Below are 23,531 nucleotides of genomic sequence, written 5' to 3'. Positions count from 1 at the left end.
AAGCAGATAAAGCTTCATGGTTAGAGGAGGTTTATCCAGCTTAGAGTAAGATATTACAGGGAAAATAAATGCAGGCTCCTAGAACAGAGTGCTACTAAGAACTAAGTTGAAGGACCATGCCCCAACCAGGTTGCTGAGATTCAGAGAGTGGCTATGATCTAATTATGGAGCTGCATATGGAATTAAGGAAACCGATGGATGAATCTAGTCTGTGGTCTTGCAAAATACTGTTGTATAGAAGGAAGATTGAGCAAATGATGATTCAGAGATAATCTGAATTATTATCTAGGGGTAGATAGCCTAGTTTCAGCCTATCTCCTGGTCAGTGAGAAAATCCAGTGATCAGGGCAAACTCAGAGGTAAGGAAATTTTGAAGCTTAATGTCGCTAGAGAAGGCAGACACTGGAAAGATTAATTTGCATGGATAGATGTTAAAGTGAATATGTAATCAGTTCAGTTCAGTTCAGTTCAGTTCAGTCGCTCAGTCGTGTCTGACTCTTTGCGACCCCATGAATTGCAGCACGCCAGGCCTCCCTGTCCATCACCAACTCCCAGAGTTCACTCAGATTCATGTCCATCGAGTCAGTGATGCCATCCAGCCATCTCATCCTCTGTCTTCCCCTTCTCCTGCCCCCAATCCCTCCCAGCATCAATGTCTTTTCCAATGAGTCATCTCTTCGCATGAGGTGGCCAAAGTACTGAAGTTTCAGCTTTTGCATCATTCCTTCCAAAGAAATCCCAGGGTTGATCTCCTTCAGAATGGACAGGTTGGATCTCCTTGCCATCCAAGGGACTCTCAAGAGTCTTCTCCAACACCACAGTTCAAAAGCATCAATTCTTCGGCGCTCAGCCTTCTTCACACTCCAACTCTCACATTCATTCATGACTACTGGAAAATCCATAGCCTTGACTAGATGGACCTTAGTCAGCAAAGTAATGTCTCTGCTTTTGAATGTGCTATCTAGGTTGGTCATAACTTTTCTTCCAAGGAGTAAGCATCTTTTAATTTCATGGCTGCAGTCACCATCTGCAGTGATTTTGGAGCCCCCCAAAATAAAGTCTGCCACTGTTTCCACTGTTTTCCCATCTATTTCCCATGAAGTGATGGGACCGGATGCCATGATCTTCATTTTCTGAATGTTAAGCTTTAAGCCAACTTTTTCACTCCCCTCTTTCACTTTAATCAAGAGGCTTTTGAGTTCCTCTTCACTTTCTGCCATAAGGGTGGTGTCATCTGCATATCTGAGGTGATTGATATTTTGAAATCCCGGCAATCTTGATTTCAGCTTGCGTTTCTTCCAGTCCAGCGTTTCTCATGATGTACTCTGCATAGAAGTTAAATAAGCAGGGTGACAATATACAGCCTTGAATATGTAATGGCAATCTTTATTATCATGTCGGTTATGTAGAACTAAGTACATATTTGAAACTTCTTGCTAGGTGATGTAGACGTTATACTAGGAAACAATGGCATTGAATATAAGGTAAGCACTAATATCTAAGAGGGAAAGTGTGGAATGATCGTATAGTAAACAAAATGCAGGGAAGGATGGCTAGGAATTTATTGTATTTAGGTTCCAGTCATCTGAAGCAAAGGCAAACACTATTAAACCCCATCACAATAATGTAACGCTAGGTTGTACTTCAGACCATGAGAAACTCTGCATTGTTAGATAGATTCCTTTTCTTTTCTGATTGTTTCTCCAGGTCTAAAAATACCCAGTCCCACTCTCCATAAGAAATGAGAATTAAAAGCTTATTACTGGACTTCCCTGGTGGTCCAGTGGTTAAGATTCTAAGCTTCCACTGCAGGGGGTGTGGCAGGTTCGATCTCTGGTCTGGAAAGTTCTGCATGCTGCAGTGCAGCCAAAAAAAAAAAAAATAATAAAAAAATTGTATTGTTTGTAACAATAGTAAACTTCTGAGGCTGAATGCAAGTCTGTGTTAAATGAATCAATCTTGTCAGAAATATTTCAGATCATTGGTACCTTTAGTCTTTTAAAACCAGCCTGCACAATCATATTTTCTTTTCAGTCTGATTTATTCTGATGCATTACAAGGCAGGACTGACCCTGGACTTGTATTTCCACACGTTATTTTAAGTTTATCTTGGTAACCTGACTTGTTGCCTCCAGCATAATCCAGTTACTCCTGGGATTATCAATTTAGGCTCTCAATCACACGCTAATTAGAATGTCTTCAAATTGTTGCCATAGGAACTCAGCAGCTTATAAACAGGCAAACTGTGAAAGTAGAGAGGTGTGAGGCTTTTTTTTTTTTAATAGCCAAAAACAATTTGGGAGGTTAGAATCCTTTAGCATAGCTGAGTATTGGAACTGAGATTACTTTGCCTTATATCAGCAATTAAATGTCTACTTGCTCTCTGTTGACAAGGACTAAACAGAATTATTAATTACTTTTGTTAATGGATGTCTTGAATGAGGACATAGGTGGAATGTTCATCAAGTTTATGGATGACACAAAACTAGAAGCATAATAACTATTGTGATGATCGACTGAGGAATCAAATTGATTTCAAGACAGAATTTAGTGGCAATCCATCCAATGTGTGCCTGGAGGAATGACCTCCATACAGCATAATTTGATCACCATATCATTCCTCTGATCAGAAAATTTCAGTGATTCCCTCCTTGCTGTTTAAATTAATCCCAAGTTCTTAGCCTACTGTTCAAGACCTTGCAATATCCTGATCCTAAAACCCTATGCTTTCCACCAAAATCTTTTATAGTTCTTTCCCTAATACCCTGTGCTTGAGTCAAACTGAATTATTTATAGACGATTTCCTATTTATGTTCCATGCTTTCCTCTGAGCATTATTCTCCAGTGAGTTTCTTTCCCCGACACTTTCCTTCTGCCTCAATTCTAAATTTCCAAACCACTTTTTTCAGTTTAAAGCTACCTCTTCTATTTAGTCTTCTTTGACTGCCTTAGCTGGAGTAATCTCTTTCTTTTACTAATCTTCAATAACACTTATCAGCTCCTGTCTATTTTTATCACTTTACTTTGTATTGTAGCTATTTCTTGCACACACTTCAAGTTTCTGTTAGACTCCGCTTAGTGCTCAAACTTCCGTCTGATAAATCTTTGAACATCCTGCAGTGCCTCTGCATGTCTGTTGTTCAAAGTTGATGATGCTGAAGTGGTTTGCATGTGGTTTATTTCCTCTACTGGGGATAAGTGCCTTTAGAGAAAGCCCTACATCTTGCTTGAGAGAGGTCTCTGCAATTATAGGCTAGTGACTTGTAAACAGAAAGTGTTCAATACATGTTTTGTTGAATTAAAGAATGCCAAAAGGAAAACTCCCTAAGGTAATGGTATAAGAATTAGAAGGGAATGGTGGTGTTAAGAAAGAGACATTTAATTTCTGAGATAAAATGTTGTTTAAGATATAATAAACTCTCCTGTGATTTATGTTGCTGTTGTTCAGTTGCCAAGTCATGTCTGACTCTTTGCAACTCCGTGGACCTTATACAAGTCCAGTATGCCAAGCTTCCCTGTCCCTCACCATCTCCTGTAGTTTGCCCAAGTTCGTGTCCAATGAATCCGTGATGCCATCCAACCATCTCATCCTCTGTTGTGCCCTTTTCCTCCTGCCATCGATCTTTCCCAGCATCAGTATCTTTTCCAGTGAGTTGGCTTTTCGTGTCGGGTGGCTAAAGTATTGAAGCTTCAGCTTCAGCATCAGTCCTTCCAAAGAGTATTCAGGGTTGATTTCCTTTAAGATTGACTGGTTTGATCTCCTTGCTTTCCATGGCACTCTCATGTACAATCATGCTAAGAAAGAAGCACAATAGAGATTTTTGGTGATGTGTGGCCAATAGAGGTGACAAGTGTATGAAACTTGCATCCTCCTTTAAAATGACCACACATTCTGGATGGCTTGAACAGTACTGATTTATACCTTTTGTTTCAGTGTAGCACTCTTATAAATGTTGCATCTCAAATGCTGTTAGTAGGTCACCCTATTTATTAAATACTTCTATGATTTTTAGACTACTGTGTTACTGTGAAACTTGTGACATAGGCTAATATTTGGGATGATAGATGTCGTTTGTCAGGTGTGGATATAAATCTCATCTCTGCCACCTAGTAGAAATATGATCTGGACAAGTTACCAAGACCTCTGTAATTACCCCCACCCATATGGCTATTATGTTCAAAATAGAGAGTGGAGGTCCTTGATATGGAATTTCTCAATAATATTCAGGTTTCAGTATTTATAACCCCACAGAGGTTTTATCAGGGGCCAGATATGTCTAGAGTACTGGGGAAGGAAATAGTCAACAGAGTTGTTATACCTCTAGCCCTTCTGCATTAAAGATCACACAACCAAATAAAAGGGCATCGTTCTTACTAGTGAACTGTTTCAGCTGGTTACCAACAGAACGGCTAAACATCACAGAAACTGGAATCCAGCATCATTTGTCTCTTGAGTAGGAAGAGTAGAGCATCAGTAAGACATGAAGGTTATACATTTCCCTTTACTATAAATTCAGAGTATGTTGGACTGCAAACCAAATCTGAATCTAGGATTTCTAGACTTTCTGTTCCTCACTAAGAAGTGTCTAGATAATAAAACATTTCCAAGTGGAAATAAACCAAGACAATATGATGAAGGGTAAGAAGAACAAACTTATCTGCCAGAAATTCAACTCTGATGAAAAAAAAATCTAAAAGAAACTATTTTTAAGTAGGCAGAGTTCAGTGATTAAGAGACCATTCTAGAGCCAGGCTGTTGTAATTTAATCATCACCCTACCACTTTCTGGGGCTTCCCAGCTGCCGCAAGTGGTAAAGAATCTGCTTGTTAATGCAGGAGACTTAAGAGATGAGGGCTTGATCCCTGGGTCTTCAGGAAGATCCCCTGGAGAAGGGAATGGCAACCCACTCCAGTATTCTTGCCTGGAAAATTTCATGGTTAGAGGAGCCTGGCAGACTAGAGTCCATGGGGTTGCAAAGAGTTGGATGTGACTGAGCATGCCCACGCTAGATGCACCAATTACCCTTTTGTAGCCAAAGGATCTTTTATGTTATTTACCCTTGTCTCAGTTTTCTTACCTGTAATATGGAGATATAAAAAAAGCCTATCTGCCTGGTTGGTTCTGACAATATTAACATTGTAAAATTGTTATAATTTTGATTGTGTAATTTTTTATAAATATTAAAAATGTATTATAAATAAAATTATATTTTTGTGTTAATATTGTAGAAGTCTTAAGACAGTTTCTAGTCGATAGTCAGCCTACATATGCACTAGTATTATTTAAGCACTTGAGGGTAATAAGTACTCTCCTTGCCTTTGTATTTGTATTGACAGGATGGGACTTCTGTGGTGTGTAATGAGTCTGTACTTCTATGGGATCCTGCAAAGTGATGCCTCAGGTAAGTGAATGTCTTTTAACAATCTGTTAAGATGCAGATAACACATAGAGTAATGTCGTATGTCTGAAAATGGGTTAAGAGACCATAATGTTGCTTATTTTCATTGACTTCTGTGGTAATATAAATCTTATATTTGACAGAATCATATAGTTTTGATGGTGGCAAGAACTACTGAAATCTTTAGTCTTTATGGGACAAAGTACACTGGGGGGACTGGTTTGGTGTGTTTGATTATAGAGATTTATCTTCACCTTCACATCTAAGGCAACTAGAATCATATTTCTTCCCCTTACCTCAGGTCCTATGGGGAAAGAAATGACAGCAATAGTGCATGACTTCTGTTTTCCAAACTTGAGCCAGTGGTGGAGAAAGCCTTGGTGGTAACAGCCCATTGATTGATACCTTATAAAAACAAATAAATAAAGATAGAGTTTTGCTCTGATGACTCCTGCAATGGAGGAGACACAAGAGACACAGGTTCAGTCCTTCAGTTGGGAAGATCCCCTGGAGAAGGAAATGACAATCCATTTCAGTATTCTTGCCTGAAAAGTCCCATGGACAGAGGAGACTGGAGGCCTACAGTCCAAAGGGTCACAGAAAGTCGGACATGGCTGAGCTACTATGCGTGCAGAGAGCACACATAGGAAAGAAAGAACCTATCATTAGGCTCATTCTTTCTTTGGATGTTACTTCATGAGCATAAGAAGTTGCAGCCAAAGTATTTATTGAGTTTAAATAACCAAACTCAGCTATCATGGACATGGATCGTATGACATCAGAGTTACAGGGGACTTGAAAGTCTGTCTTTGTGGGTCTCATCTCATATGTAGAAGTACTGCTCAGAACTATTTGATGGTACCTCTAACTAGTGATCCTCTCATTTTGGCCCATTGTGTCTTTGGACTGATCACATTATTAGAAAATTTTATTACTACATATAACTGAAATTTGTCTTTAGTCACATCCATACATTTCTTTGGTTCAACTGCTTGATTTAAATGGAAAATACCTCATCCCATGAGTCTCTAGTTTTAATTCAAGGAACTGAGTTATCTTCATTTAAAGAAAAACATTCCCATGTATAATTTCCCTGATGATCATGGATCATACTTTGAATATCATTGCTTTAATTCTTCTTCTATGTGAGAGGCCAACAGAGATGTTTAACAGGGGTCACCAAACCATGGCCATGTTCTCCCGTATATACCTTCAACTTTTCTTCATGTGGCATCAATTTGAGCCTTCCTACTATCCTGATTATTTTTCCTGTGTGTGTTTTGGCTTTGCTATACCACTTAAGGCATTTTATTGGAAACCAAAAATAGCACTAAAAGAGGGGTATAACTTGGACAGAGGACAGCTCAAAGCCAAGAGAAGGAGAGAGAACTTCTAACCTTGTTGGCCCTTAGGGGCTTTACAGAGGAGAGGATATATTATAAGCAGGACTGATATTGAACTGGGATTCACTAGTATAGGGCTCTACTGCCTGTTGAAACCAGCATCTACCCTGCTTAACTGAGTGTCCCATTTGGCTGGCCAGTTCCGTGATGTCCTGATTTTAAATATGTTGAGTATAACCCTGATAGTAGTTTCTTATTTGATTTAGTTCTGTCCTTGAATGGCATCTTCTTACAGAGGCCTTCCTTAACCATCTTAAGTAACAGCCTGCCAATCACTCCAGTCCTCTATCCTTCTTTAGTTTTCCTCATAACATTCAGTATTTTTTTTACTTTGTCAGTCATTCTCATCCTTTTCTCCTCCTCCTTTTTCATGTTCTTTTTCCTTTCCAATCTCTGTTTTCCTCTCCTTTCTTTCTTTCTCTCTTTCTCTTCCACAGTTAAGTTCAGTTCAGTTGCTCAGTCATGTCCGACTTTTTGCAACCCCATGAATTGCAGCACATCAGGCCTCCCAGTCCATCACCAACTTCCGGAGTCCACTCAGATTCATGTTCACCGAGTCAGTGATGCCATCCAGCCATCTCATCCTCGGTCATCCCCTTCTCCTCCTGCCCCCCATCCCTCCCAGCATCAAAGTCTTTTCCAATGAGTCAACCCTTTGCATGAGGTGGCCAAAGTATTGGAGTTTCAGCTTTAGCATCATTCCTTTCAAAGAAATCCCAGGGCTGATCTCCTTCAGAATGGGCTGGTTGGATCTCCTTGCGGTCCAAGGGACTCTTAAGAGTCTTCTCCAACACCACAGTTCAAAAGCATCAATTCTTCGGCACTCAGCTTTCTTCACAGTCCAACTCTCATATCCATACATGACCACTGAAAAACCATAGCCTTGACTAGACGGACCTATGTTGGCAAAGTAATGTCTCTGCTTTTGAATATGCTATCTAGGTTGGTCATAACTTTTCTTCCAAGGAGTAAGTGTCTTTCAATTTCATGGCTGCAGTCACCATCTGCAGTGATTTTGGAGCCCAAAAAAATAAAGTCTGACACTGTTTCCAATGTTTCCCCATCTATTACCCATGAAGTGATGGAACCGGATGCCATGATCTTTGTTTTCTGAATGTTGAGCTTTAAGCCAACTTTTTCACTCTCCACTTTCACTTTCATCAAGAGGCTTTTGAGTTCCTCTTCACTTTCTGCCATAAGAGTGGTGTCATCTGCCTATCTGAGGTTATTGATATTTCTACCGGCGATCTTGATTCCAGCTGTGCTTCATCCTGCCCAGCGTTTCTCATGATGTACTCTGCATAAAAGTTAAATAATCAGGGTGACAATATACAGCCTTGACATACTCCTTTTCCTATTTGGAACCAGTCCGTTGTTCCACGTCCAGTTCTACCTGTTGCTTCCTGACCTGCATACAGGTTTCACAAGAGGCAGGTGAGGTGGTCTGGTATTCCCATCTCTCTCAAAATTTTCCACAGTTTATTGTGATCCACACAGTCAAAGGCTTTGGCATAGTTAATAAAGCAGAAATAGATGTTTTTCTGGAATTCTCTTGCTTTTTCCATGATCCAGCAGATGTTGGCAATTTGATCTCTGGTTCCTCTGCCTTTTCTAAAACCAGCTTGAACTTCAGGGAGTTCACGGTTGACATATTGCTGAAGCCTGGCTTGGAGAATTTTGAGCATTACTTTACTAGCATGAGAGATGAGTGCAATTGTGCTATAGTTTGAGCATTCTTTTGCATTGCCTTTCTTTGGGATTGGAATGAAAACTGACCTTTTCCAGTCCTGTGGCCACTGCTGAGTTTTCCAAATGTGCTGGCATATTGAGTGCAACACTTTCACAGCATCATCTTTCAGAATTTGAAACAGCTCAACTGGAATTCCATCACCTCCACTAGCTTTGTTCATAGTGATGCTTTCTAAGGCTCACTTGACTTCACATTCCAGGATGTCTGGCGCTAGGTCAGTGATCACACCATTGTGATTATCTGGGTCGTGAAGATTTTTTTGTACATTTCTTCTGTGTATTCTTGCCACCTCTTCATAATATCTTCTGCTTCTGTTAGGTTCATACCATTTCTGTCCTTTATCAAGTCCTCTTTGCATAAAATATTCCCTTGGTAACTCTAATTTTCTTGAAGAGATCTCTAGTCTTTCCCATTCTGTTGTTTTCCTCTGTTTCTTTGCATTGGTCGCTGAGGAAGGCTTTTTTATCTCTTCTTGCTATTCTTTGGAACTCTGCATTCAGATGCTTATATCTTTCCTTTCCTCCTTTGCTTTTCACTTCTCTTCTTTTCCCAGCTATTTGTAAGGCCTCCTCAGACAGCCATTTTGCTTTTTTGCGTTTCTTTTTCATAGGGATGTTCTTGATACCTGTCTCCTTTAATGTCACAAACCTCCATCCATAGTTCATCAAGTACTCAAATCAGATCTAGTCCCTTAAATCTATTTCTCACTTACACTATATAATCATAAGGGATTTAATTTAGGTCATACCTGAATGGTCTAGAGGTTTTCCCTACTTTCTTCAATTTAAGTCTGAATTTGGCAATAAGGAGTTCATGATCTCAGCCACAGTCAGCTCCTGGTCTTTTTTTTTGTTGACTGTATAGAGTTTCTCCATCTTTGGCTGCAAAGAATATAATCAATCTGATTTCGGTGTTGACCATCTGTTGATGTCCATGTGTAGAGTCTTCTCTTGTGTTGTTGGAAGAGGGTGTTTGCTGTGACCAGTGCATTGATAAGTATAGGTAGGAATATATATATAAAATGAATGAAAAACTGTCCCTTCACATTTTTTTTTTGCCCAAGTTGGTCAACTATATAATTGGTCAATTATAAAGTTTATAATTGAACTTGTTTGTATTCATATTAGCAATTCATCAATGTAGTTTTATGTCCTCACCTTGAAGGGAAATGGAAAAATGACCTTGTTAACCTTGTTAGAGATCAGTGAATTCTCAGGAGGTAGTGGCTCATTAGGGCTGGTACCTCCCCACTGGTCCTGGCAGTGTTGCTTTTCTGAATGACCTTTACTGTAATCCATCCAAGAAGCCCCCACCACCACCCCCTCAGATGTTGTTGGAGAGTGAGCTTTTTACCCAGGAACTGACTCATAATTCTGCCAGGGAAGCTGATTTCTTGAATAAAATACGTTCTCATACCAGCCCCATTGAGTCACCATGGGAGCAGGAAACATGTTGTAATGCCCTCGGCCCATCTGGCCCATATTCATTTGCCTTCCTTATGAAAAGGTATATTGTGTCTGTGTCTGTGATGCACTTCCTAGTTGGAAGGAGAGGAACAAAAAGTAAGTGTTATTGACAAAAATAAAAGGGGAACTGGCTCTGAGCTATGAGAGGGAAAAAGGGATCCGATGAACCAACCTCTCCTGCATCATGCCTTTTACAACAGAGTAGATGACAGTAGACTGGTTAGGCTTTCAAAGGCCCTTCCTGTGCTTCAGGTACCCATGTTAACAGAACCACAGGATTGATGTGAACAAAGAGAGGTATCTTGAAAACCCTAAAGCTCTGTACATGCTTGTGATATTTGTTTTATCTTGTTCCTCTGGACTCCTTCGTGCGGGCCCTTCTCTAAAGGAAAGTTCCAAATTTTAAAAAGAAATCACAATGACACAACAGTTTTATTTCTATGTGGAGCATTTCAAATACAGTCAACTGGACTTTAAGGCACACGATTCTGACTAGAAAGCATAGTCTTTCTATAGCAGTACTGTGATTTCCATCTTCACTGGGGAGTGTGGGATCAATTCTGATTAGAAAGCATAGTCTTTCTATAGCAGTACTGTGATTTCCATCTTCACTGGGGAGTGTGGAATCAACATTTCATTTCTGATAGTAATAAAAGCAAATAATCAAAAATCAGTATTTACTCTCTTTTAAGGAATTAAAGCTTGAATGATTTTAGTAGTGATAATATAATTATAATGTTACAGTTATAGAGGTGATAATAAAGCTCCCTTTGCTGAAATAAAATTTGATTTGAATTTTACATACTTTGTCATTTAGTTCTCACACCCAAAACACAGCAGTCAAGGTATTTTAACTCCCTTTTAGGGGTCAGAAAATTAGAATCAGAGTGGCTGAGAGCTATCCAAAGTCATACAGCTAGTACTTAACAAAACTGTGACTGCAGCTATTTCCTCAGTTCCTAAGATAGATATTATTTTTACTAAATACGTTCCCCTTGGACTCTACTAGCATATAAATAATTTAGAAAAATATATTAAGATCCCAGGGAACACGAGTTTTGCTAATTGTTAAAGTACCACCCTGTAATAGATTGTTATGTTTTTTAATTAATACATGAGAATTATTTTTACTCCCTCTTCCCCCTCATTTGAGATGTTTTCTACCCACAAGGAAGAAAATCACTGTAATGTAAGCTCAAGACTCAATATTCCCATTTTTGCTTATCATACAATTAAATATTTCCAATATTATATGCAAAGAAGCTCTCCTTTGCAAGATTCTAAAAGCAAACTAATTTGTCACACACTTCCCTTTTGGTGTGTTTCTTTGGCAGCATGTTAGAAAGTTGAACTGTTAAAGCCACCTTTAGAGTAGAAATAAATATTCAGAAATTGTGATTCCAAGTTGGGGAGGTAGTTAGAATGGTACCATGTATAATCTGATGAATTTGAAAAATGCTGCCATCTCAAAATTATTTGCTACAGACCATATGAAAAATGATAGCAATGAATTTTCTTCCCCAAATGCACACACACGTGTGCGCATGCACACACACACACACACACACACACACATCTTTGAATACAGCTTTTTATTTCAGAGTCAACAAACTGTTGACTGTGTGCCAGGTGCAGGGCTAGATTTTTCACACATTATCATTAGTTTCACAGAAAACACTGTGATGGGGGTGGGGTGTAGAAATTCTTACAACCCTCTTATAAATTAGGAAATATAGAGCCGGGGTAGGGGGCGAGTAGGGAGGAAAAGGTGAGAGGGGAGTGTGGGGTTGGCCTCGGTTAGCAGTACTTCTGATAGGGTTTCAAAGGCCATCTTTCCTCTAAAAGCCAAGTTCTTTCTTTTATACCACATTGCCTAACCTTAGGGCTTTCTTATGCTAACAGAGGTAAGATTCCCTGATGTTTTTATCATTATTTTTAAGAAATTTGCCGAGAGTGGAAATAATAGTGTGACTTATTGGAAATGAATAACACTATGTAGCATTGTGGCTTAGCAGGAATCAAGATATTGATTCAAGATCTGACTGTTTAACTTAATGAGCTGTTTAATGACATTAAGGTCATTTAATCATGCTGTTTCTCTGTTTCCTTACATATAAACCAAAGCAACCAACCGATTAGCAACAACAAACCTAACCATCCAGCCAACTAAACCAACTGACAATAGCAAAATCTCAACCAGTTCTTCATTATTGCTTTTTTATTAAAGAACATTGTGGGTCTGACAATAAACCATGGACATATCCAAGATACACCATTCCTATTATTTAATTATTTCTAATGACAAATATTTGTCTTACAGTGATTTCACTTTATTCTAAATAGCATGTGTTTGACCATTTAACATTGTTAGAATCCAGGGTAAATAATGAAAAGTTCTTATTGTAAGAATCTTACAGTCAAGTCTGAGAGAAAGAAGAGAAAAAAAATACCAAACAAAATTGCATGAGAGAGCAGAGAAAGTTATTAATCCTGTAGGGCAGTATTGAAGATTTCTCAATCAAAGAACAACTGCTCTTTTCTAGGAGAAAATACATCTCTTATTTGGGAACAGAATAGTTCCGTTTGGCTGAAGGGATAGTGTGAAGGTGTTTAGAAGCCAAGCTGGAAAGGTAGGTTGGGAACAGATTGTGGAGGACAGGAATCCCTGCAGGTGAAGGAAATATTTTTGTTTAATGCATTTTAGATACACTTGGGCAGTTCTTTGTTGTTGTTTTTCTTCTACAAGGATCTATTGTATTTTAGTGCCAAGCAATGGTTCCTTCAGTTTGGGGCAAATATTCAATTTGTTGCCAGCTCCCATGGTCTCATATTATTTGAATAGCTTTTTGAAAAACTCCTTACTTGGGTATACTTGTGACATTCAGTCCTGTCTCTGTTGCTCATGGCTGGTCATCCTGAACACATTTTGTTTCTATGCAATTTAGTCTAAACATTTAGAGAATGTGAGAAGAATACAGTTTCATTTTATTCTTAGACCTAAAGGTCATTGGAATTATAACATTCACCCTGATGTCCTTTAAATGTTTCTTCTTGGGAGCAGCTATCTTCACTCTTGTTTTCTTTTCTTTTCTCTTTTTTTTTAATGCTTTGAAAGACTGATGTTTATGTTTAGTTACTTGTACTTCCCAAGGGTAGGTATTGAAAAGATATTAGGGTACTACAATTTATTGGTGTGATGCTGACTTTGCAGTCATAAATTCTCTAGAAAGGCTTCTTGTAATGCAGTGATAATTCTATGTTTAGAAAAATGACCTGATTTTTCCTTCACATGTATGAATTAAAAGAGGACACTATTTTTGTAGGGAATACGTGAGTATACATGGTTCTCAGTGGCAATGTCTGGCTTATAAGACTTTCTTGCCCTTTGAATCACCTTTGTTTCTGCAGGCCCATCCCACCCCTCACCCCTTAACATTTGTTTCTACCATATTTAGATGAGCTTTAGAGAACCAAATCACCATCTGATTACCACCGACTCACTACTGGGCCAATCATAACCCATTTTATTTCACTATTTTTAAAACAGCTTTTGTATTTAATAGATGAATTTCTTTAGAAAATAAAATATACTTCTATCCTCAATTTAAAAAAAAAAACCCAAAGTTTGCTTTATTCTAAAATCCACTGGGTGTTGCAATTGTTCATTTATTTTTGAGGGACAGGGAGAAAATGGGTAAATTTTATAAATAATATGAGAACCTTGGTCATAATTTCAAGTACCTGCCATACAAACCTATAAAAGCAATATACAGAATTGCCTTCTTTTGTCTTTCTCTGTTTTAGAGGCAGTGGGAACAATGAAAATATAAGATGGTTGAGAAAATGAGAGAAAAGAGGCAAAACAGTCACACACTTGATAATCTAAACTTGGCTGAGTTCTGTTATTTTCATGAATTTCTTTTCTTCTTCTGCCATCAGAATCAAAACTCCTGGTATAACTTTACATTATTAGGAAATAAATACCCTTTCCTACAGTGTTTGTAAGGTCTGTAATAATAGTTTAAGGCTCCTTGACATCATTGTTTTTTTTTTTGTTAACTTCCAAGATACTTTCATATTTTTTGAAGTACTCCTTAAGCTAGGCAGGAGTATGCATTTAAAAAAATTATTGGAGTATGGTTGATTTACAGTGTTGTGTACAACAAAGTGAGTCAGTTATACATATACATACATCCACTCTTTCTTAGATTCTTTCCCCATATAGATCATTACTGTGCATTTTGATATATACGCCACTTTACTGATGTTTGCATTTTTCCCGTAACTTATATAACAGAACATTGTGGTCCCTTTAAAGTTTGGGCTTTCCATACCAGGGAGAGGGATGAACTGAAGAGTATTTGCCAGCTATGCTTCCTTCAAGGAACTTACGTAGATACTCAAAAGAAAAGAAATAGAGAGGTCATCTATCAGTCACTGGTAGCTTTTTCTATATAAATATAGCTCTTTGTTAATATAATATTGTGGGTTTTATTTGATTCTTAGTTGAAATACAGATCTCTATTAGTGTTAAGGCAAGCACAGATATACAAATTATTGTTCTCAAGCAGTTCGCAACCATTGTTGACCATTATTTAGTCTAGCTTTGTTTACCCTTTTTCACTTTTGGAAGATACCTCTAATCATTCATTGTGGACTACTTTGCTGTTCAAACATTTTATACTTAATAAATTAAATTGATGCATCAGAGTTAATTCTGTCTTTCCCTAGATCTTTGGGACGTCAGATGGCCCCAGAACTCTTAATGAACTAATTTTTGCTTTTCACTTAGAAAGCCTCATATTTTCTAATTTGCTTTGGACTTTTTGATCTATCTAGTCTCCTGGGGAAAACTGAATTTCTCTTATACAGGACTTTTTGACATCCATGGCTTGCTTCTAAATGTCTTTTCAGTGGTTTTTTATTGTTCACTCAAGGTAAAGGAAAACAAAGAGGAGTGGGGGTGAGGAGAGAAGAGGAAAGAAAAAGGAGAGACAAAGAAAGAGAAGATATAGTAATAGAGACAGAGACACACAGAGAGAGATACAAAGACAAAGAGCTACAGAGTCTTTCTGTAGAGGAACATTGCTGCGTTTGATGCAGTCCCGGTTATATACTTTTTCAGGTCATTAAAAACACACACACACTTTTTTGAAAGATACCACACTTAAATACTCACCCTTTCTAACTGAACTTTACATTGAATGGTGTCATTTCAGAATAGCTCAGCTTCTGTTGTTTGTCTCTACGTCCTCTTTCCTTTCTTCTTAGTATATTAAAATGATGAGATGAAATAGAAGCCTGAAATATTATAGGAGTTTCCTTGTATCTAGTGTTCTTCTAGCCAAGAGTGCCATCAGCATCTTTAAGATACTTGTATTGTGAAGGCAGAATACGGCAGAGATGGTGGAGGCAGGGAACCGTGCATTGCCGGCATGGTAATGAAGGAAGAGGAGATGGCAGGCAAGAGAGTTCCCTATGCACTCTGCATACCTAAGGTCTAGGGCAGAAACAGTCTGTTTGCAAGTGACACTGAGCTGTAAAAGTCTTTTCTATTAGCAGTGTATTGCTTGAGGCTTAGTAGAAACCCAGCTTGTATTTAGGTCTAAGAGAAAGGTATTGCTTTGTTTGGAGGATGGTGGAAATTGTGAATAAAGCAGTTAGTAAATGGAAGTGTTGGAGGAGTCCCTCCCATGGCATGTACTATTCTTAGTGAGATGCTAAGGGGGATTTCAGGAAGAAAGTGAAGGCAGGGTCTTTGTTTCTGGTTACTTATTAAAGCAAGCTCTTAGCTATTTCACCTTTATTACTCTAAATATCCTGTTATTAAAAATGTTCTTCCTCTCATCTACAATGCAATGATAATTTATGACTGCAAAAATAGCCATGAAGCATTATGTAATATTGAATTTTTTAATCACTAAAGGAAGATCTTGTTAAACTAAGCATGGTTTTAAATATCTTTTATTCTAATTCTCTGTAAATTGGTAATAACTATATAGCGGAGTGTATGTGTTTAATAAAAAAGAAGGAAGGTGAGGGAGATAACCTTAATTGAATTAGGGAGTTGTGTATATGTATGTATTAACACAAAATAGTACATAAATTTCTAAATAAGCTCATAAGATAGAGATAAATGTTTTCATCTGTCTTTACCAGTGAGGAACTCCAGATTCAGAAAAGTGAATTTAAAAAGCTCAGTTAACTGAAAAGCCCTATTATGAGGGCTTCCCAGGTGGCTCAGTGGTGAAGAATCCACCTGCCAATGCAGGAGACTTGAGTTCAATCCCTGGGTTGGGGAGATCCCCTGGAGAAGGAAATGGCAACCCACTCCAGTATTCTTGCTTGGAAATCCCAGGGACAGAGGAGCCTCGCAGACTACAGTCCATGGGGTCGCAGAGTCGGACACAACTTAGCAACTGAACAACATAACTATTACTCAGTAGTAAAACTTGTCTACACGACTGACTTTAAAATGCATGCTGTTTGCTCAGTACCATGCTACCACTTAATTCTTTATGATTAAAACTCTTCATTTTCTAAATATGCCAACCAAAACTGTCAATAATTGATACAGAGCACACACATTTAAAAGGAAACATTTCAGCCAATTAAAAAACAGAGAACATACGATGTGATTTTTTTCATGGTGCAAATACTATGTCAAAATTGATTTGTTGCTTCCTGAAGCATATACTACAGTGCACTACAATTGCATATATTCAGATAACATATTTTTCCAAGGTCATAAAAAACTTCCGAAAGGAAAGCAGCTCTAAACAAGATCGCAGATGCATGCCGGAACAGTGGTTCAGTGCGGATGTAGTGGGTTTGAGGGGAATGGGAAACTGTTAATTGTAGTATTCAAGGTTCAGTTCAGTTGTTCAGTCGCTCAGTCGTGTCCGACTCTTTGTGACCCCATGAACCACAGCATGCCAGGCCTCCCTGTCCATCACGAACTCCTGGAGTCCACCCAAACTCATGTTCATTGAGTCGGTGATGCCATTCAACCTCACCCTCTGTCATCCCCTTCTCCTCCTGCCCTCAATCTTTCCAGCATCAGGGTTTTTTCAAATGAGTCAGCTCTGTGCATTAGGTGGCCAAAGTATTGAAATTTCAGCTTCAACATCAGTCCTTCCAATGAATACCCAGGACTGATCTCCTTCAGGATGGACTGGTTGGATCTCCTTGCAGTCCAAGGGACTCTCAAGAATTTTCTCCAACACCACAATTCAAAAGAATCAATTCTTCAGCGCTTATAGTCCAACTCTCACATCCATACATGACCACTGGAAAAACCATAGCCTTGACTAGACGGACCTTTCTTGGCAAAGCAATGTCTCTGCTTTTGAATATGCTGTCTAGGCTGGTCATAACTTTACTTCCAAGGAGTAAGCATCTTTTATTTCATGGCTGCAGTCACCATCTGCAGTGATTTTGGAGCCCCCCCAAAATAAAGTCTCTCACTGTTTCCACTGTTTCCCCATCTATTTGCCATGAAGTGATGGGACCAGATGCCGTGATCTTAGTTTTCTGAATGTTGAGCTTTAAGCCAACTTTTTCATTCCCCTCTTTCATTTTCATCAAGAGGCTCTTTAGTTCTTCACTTTCTGCCATAAGGGTGGTATCATCTGCATATCTAAGGTTATTGATATTTTTCCTGGAAATCTTGATTCCAGCTTGTGCTTCCTCAGCCTAGCTTTTCTCATGATGTACTCTGCATATAAGTTAAATAAGCAGGGTGACAATATACAGCCTTGATATACTGCTTTTCCTATTTGGAACCAGTCTGTTGTTCCACGTCCAGTTCTAACTGTTGCTTCCTGACCTGCATACAGGTTTCTCAGGAAGCAGGTCAGGTGGTCTGATATACCCATCTCTTTCAGAATATTCCACAGTTTATTGTGATCCACACAAAGGCTTTGGCATAGTCAATAAAGCAGAAATAGATGTTTTTCTGGAACTCTTGCTTTTTTGATGATCCAGCAGATGTTGGCAATTTGATCTCTGGTTCCTCTGCCTTTCTAAAACTAGCTTGAACATCTGGAAATTCACAGTTCATGTATTGCTGCAACAGAATGATCTCTGTTCATTTCCAAGGCAAATGATTCAATATCAAGGTATTCAAGGTTATGTTGGCATTATTCATTTGGCTTCTCATGTGGCTAACTCAGAAACATTAATTGGAACTCATTGTCTTTTCCTTCTGGCCCAAGTACAACAGGCTCTTTCCCTCCTCTTAAGTGTTTAGGGACTTGGTAAATGATGTTTTCATGTGGCTCAGACATTTTTTAGATATATACCACCACAAACTAGCTCAGTTGTGTCTGACTCTTTGAAACCCCATGAACTATATAGTTCACCAGGCTCTTATGTCGATGAGATTTCCCAGGCAAGAATATTGGAGTGGCTTGCCATTCCCTATTCCAGATCATCTTCCTGACCCAGATATTGAATCTAAGTCTCTTGTATCTCCTAAATTGGCAAGTGGATTCTTTACTGACTATGCCACCTGGGAAACATTTTAATGTATAGTCTTAGAAAATAGTTTTTGGTCTAATAATGCCAGTTTTTTTCCTGCTAGTTTTTAGTGGTATTTGGGTATGAGTTTTGAAATTTGGTGGTAGATTCACTCTGAGTTCCATTTTATTCCTGGTGGGCCTGGAATATTTTATCTTTTTTCATTATAGAAACTGTTTCTTTGTGTATGTGAGTAAGTGAGTGACTGTGTGTGTGTGTATTGAAGGACAGAGGGAGCAAATGCCCCCACTGAACTGAGAAGCATCTTGAGGCTGAAAAATAAGGCAGGTAGCTCACTATAGTCAGTGGATCAGTTTCTTATAGGTAACTTACAGGCTGGGATCTGGATAGCATTTGTAGCTGCTATCTGTGCCAAAAGGGGCCATGGGGACAATTTTATAGTTAACCGAGGGTAAGAAGGTAGGCCCTTGGAAGCAGGACATGCATCTCTAAGTCAAAATTCAAGAATGAGTAACCAGTCTTGTGGGTGCTGGGAATATGTCAGCAAAGGCTTTCATCATTTTGTGGGGACTAACAGAGCATAGAGGCCACCGGACCCTAGTAATTATTAAGCAGTATCTACTAACTACAAAGCCCTTGATGACAAAGAAGTGACACACTGTCCAGTACAGTCCTGGGTAGGGTCGGTGAAGGACAGGAACAGCTGTCAGGGCCAGGATGGTGCCAGTTATACTAACAGTCACAGGTGTTCAGTCACCCAGTAGTGTCCGACTCTGTGACCCCATGGACTGGAGCCCACCAGGCCCCTCTGTCCGTGTCATTTCCCAGGCAAGAATACTGGAGTGGGTTGTCATTTCCTTCTCCAAGGGACCTTCCTGACCCAGGGATCAAACACACGTCTCCTGCATTGCAGATAGATCCTTTACCGGCTGAGCCACCATTTTAAAGCATGTTATACTTTTAATCACAGAAGGATAAGTATTTCCCTCCTGTTTTGAAAAAGTACCTCTGTGATGTTATAAAAACAAGTCAAAGATCTATATTATACCCACATCTAGGGGAACTGGTCCTTCATGACTAGATGTGGAACCCACCTCAGCAGATGTTTCCTGGGCACCTGTTAATGTTCCCTTTCCCACAGGGCATGTAAAAAACAATTAGGACACTTCGCACCCATTCATAGTATAGCAGTATGTGCTGGACACTCTGCTTCTGTATTCGTTGGTGAACAAAGCACAGATGATATCTGCCCTCATGAAGCTTAATTCTTGCAAAAGGTGTAGGACAGAAGAAAATAAGTAAATAAATACATTTTTTAAAAGTTCTGTGATGATAATTTATAGGACATTATACTGATGAAAAGTAATAGGACAATACTCTCATTGTCAGATGGTTGGGAGGATCTATTTGAGAAGATAGCCGGCAGAAGGCAGTGGATGTCATGTGTGAAGGCCTGAGCCACAAGATCATGATGCCAGTGTTGCTGGCACTTCAACGACTGGGGGGAACTTTCAAATACATGATTCAGTATTATTAACTATAGTCCTCCTGCTATGCATTATATCCCCATCACTCATTTTGTAACTGTAAGTTTGTAACCTGTTTCACCCACCTTTCGATCTCTCACCTCTGGCCACTACCAGTCTGTTCTCTGCATCTATGGACTCAGGTTTTTGTTTATTTTATTGTATTTAAACAAATTCCACATATGAGATAATATGGTGTTTGATGTATATCACTTAACATACTGTCTCAAGGTCCATCCGTGTTGTCACAAATGGCAAGAGTTCCTTTTTTTAACTGAATAATACTGTAGTAATAGTACATCTTCTTTATCTATTTATCCATTGAAATTTGCTAAGTGAGTAAATCTTAAAATTCTTCATCCCAAGGGGGAAAAAAAAAGTAGCTATGTATGGTGATGAATGTTAACTAGACTTACTGTGGTGAACATTTCACCATATATGCAAATATCAAATCATTATGCTGTATGCCTGAAACTAACATAATGTTATATTATACCTCAATAAAAATATTTTTAAATGCACACAAAATAAATAAAAAAGAAAAGAACTCTGGAGGAAGAGACCTGAGATGAGGAGGAAGAGATGGTCAGGGTCCAGGGACTAGTAGGGATGTTGTTGCAATCGTCTTCACTATCACAAAAGGTTATTGGAAGGACTTGTACAGATCCCTGACATTATCTATTTATTGAATGTTCATGCTAACCAGCACATCAGAAATAGATTGGAGAAGATTTCAGTTTTTCTCAGTATGGTAGACCATGTCCGCTAAACAACCCTTTTCCTGTAAAGCAGCTAGAAATTCTGCATTTAAAAATAAATGTCTTTTAAAATGAATTGCTGAGTTGGTAAGAAATTCTCCAAGGACAAAATTGAAGTGAAAACAGAAATCCAGAAAAGCAAGGAAGCCAGCCCTGCAGCTGGCGGATGCCCAAGGTAGCATCCAGAGTCAGTGGAAAAGATGTATTTAAATGCTAGGACATTTGGATAATTTCTATAAAAATAAAGTTAAATTTTTTACCTCATTCCTTACTTCCAAACAAATCTCAGTTGAAATAAATATTTAAATGTTAAAAAATAAATTAAGACCTAAAATACTAGAAGAAAATATATGCAAATGTTTTCACAAGGTTGAAATAAAAGCCTTTCTAGATATATCAATCATCAAGGATGAGGCCATTAAAGAAAATCTGATATGTTTGATTACATAAAGATTGACAACATTGGTGGAGCATCGCAATATTGTAAGTTAAAGGACAAATGAAAATTTGGGAAAATATAGGTATATGGCAGTGGTTAGTGCCATCACAACACAAGGAGCTCTTGTGCACAAAAGAAATCCATTCAATATAAAATATATTCTTCAAAAAATATGAAAAGATTTTTAACCAGAAGTTCAGGCAGTTCAAAAAGAGAAACAAGTTCATCCTAAAAAGAAGCTCAGATTCATGAGTAAGATAGATACAAATTAAACCAACAATGAGATGTCACTTTCCACCCATTAGATTAGCAAGAATTAAGGGGAACAGTCCTGTCTAGTGCTGGACAGGACATGGTGATCTCATGCCCAGGTGTGGTGTTCTGGTACCCTGTGTGTAGGAGTGTACCTGGAATAGGTTCTGTGGAGGACACCTTGACTGTTTGTTTCAAAGACACAAAAGTGCCTCCCTTTGACCTTTTAATGAGCTTTGCACACATATATCCTGAGGAAATAATCAGAGAAATGCATAAAGACGTATTCACAAGTTTGTTTTTCACACTTCTGTTCAAATAGGTAATGCTGAAAAAAGCAATGTAATCATCCATTGATAGAGGATTCAAAAAAAAAATGGAGAATACTGTTGAGTCTTTAAAATTAATTTTATGTTTGTTGACTGTAGCCTCCCAGGCTCCTCTGTCCATGGGATTTTCCAGGCAAGAATACTGGAGTGGATTGCCATTTCCTTCTCCAGGGGATCTTTCCCACCCAGGGATCGAACCTTGGTCTCTTGCATTGCAGGTGGATTCTTTACCAACTGAGCCACCAGAGAAGTGATAAGGAAATGAGTTTATGATAGATATTTCTGTTTAAAAACAGGTTCAATTCAGTTCAGTCGCTCAGTCGTGTCCGACTCTTTGTGACCCATGAATCACAGCACGCCAGGCCTAACTGTCCATCACCAACTCCCGGAGTTCACGCAAACTCACGTCCATCAAGTCGGTGATGCCATTCAGCCATCTCATCCTCGGTCGTCCCCTTCTCCTCCTGCCCCCAAACCCTCCCAGCATCAGAGTCTTTTCCAATGAGTCAACTTTTCACATGAGGTGTCCAGAGTACTGGAGTTTCAGCTTTAGCATCATTCCCTCCAAAGAACACCCAGGGCTGATCTCCTTCAGAATGGACTGGTTGTATCTCCTTGCAGTCCAAGGGACTCTCAAGAGTCTTCTCCAACACCACAGTTCAAAAGCATCAATTCCTCAGTGCTCAGCTTTCTTCACAGTCTAATTCTCACATCCATACATGACCACTGGTAAAATAGGTACCATATAGCATAAAGTTTTCAAAATCTGAAATCTTTAAAACAGTGGCAGTTGTTTGCTGACATTTAGATTGCAGGGCTTTTGAGAGTTATTTATTCAATTTTCAGGAATTATGTGAGCCAGCTATTAAACCATTGGTAGTTTGAAACTGGCTATGGTGAGAGTATTTACCCAAGGGGAAAATAAAAATTGCTACAAATCAGCCCCCATCCTAACCCCATCACGGTTTACCATACACCACTGTGTGCATGTGTGTATAAGCACATTTGTGCACAGATACAGAAAACTTTTGGTAGAATGAGCCCAAATTTTAATAGTGATTATTGTATGAAAGCAAAAATATATTTCACTTTGTTTCTACCCTTTTAAAATAATTTTGTATTATAATCTGAGTATATTATAATCTACTTATATTTATAGTTATAAATAAGGAGTAAAAATTTTTGGAAATAAAGAATGAAGTCAACATCTGCTTACACTATATGATGTTGTTCACCCACTATAATAATTAGTTGATATAATGATGTTAATAGCATGAACTGCATCTGGCACATTCTGTAAGCCCAATAGTGTATATATTTATTGTTAGAGAAATGAAGGAATGCTGACAGATAAAGTAAGAAATTTAAAAATATTTGTATTATTTGATAATCAGAAAAGCAATAAATTATATTATTATCCTTATTTTGCAGATAAGGAAACAGAAACTTAGAGAGACTACGTAACTTAACCATAGTCATAAAACAGTAAACAAATGAACCAGGGAAACAGAACACAAACCCTTGTGTTTTACTCCCAGCCTATTATTCTTTTTCCTGGTATATCCAGGGAATTCTAACCCTTTCACTACTGAGGACATTGTTTATTTCATATTTTCTTTCTGAAGACTCCGTGTGTTGAAAGCAGTAGCAACTTGTTATGTTAGCAGCCATCACCAAATTTAAGAACATATTCATCCCTTGAAATAAAAATTATATTCATTAGCTGCC

General features: G+C 38.5%; 1 protein-coding gene across 2 annotated transcripts in view; it reads left to right on the top strand.

Annotated features, from left to right (window-relative positions):
• IL1RAP (interleukin 1 receptor accessory protein) overlaps positions 1-23,531 on the top strand; it is a 162,151-nt gene that overhangs the window by 50,680 nt on the left and 87,940 nt on the right. For both annotated transcript variants that reach the window (XM_069557732.1, XM_069557741.1), the window contains exon 2: positions 5,338-5,402. In XM_069557732.1, coding sequence (XP_069413833.1) covers positions 5,339-5,402 — 64 coding nt within the window. In that variant the 5' untranslated portion in view covers position 5,338. The remainder of the gene's footprint in view (positions 1-5,337; positions 5,403-23,531) is intronic.

The sequence above is a fragment of the Ovis canadensis genome, chromosome 1 (assembly GCF_042477335.2).
Source record: "Ovis canadensis isolate MfBH-ARS-UI-01 breed Bighorn chromosome 1, ARS-UI_OviCan_v2, whole genome shotgun sequence".
NCBI lineage: Eukaryota > Metazoa > Chordata > Mammalia > Artiodactyla > Bovidae > Ovis > Ovis canadensis.
The sequence above is the reverse complement of the archived record's forward strand: the minus strand, read 5'-3'. Positions and strand labels throughout refer to the sequence as shown.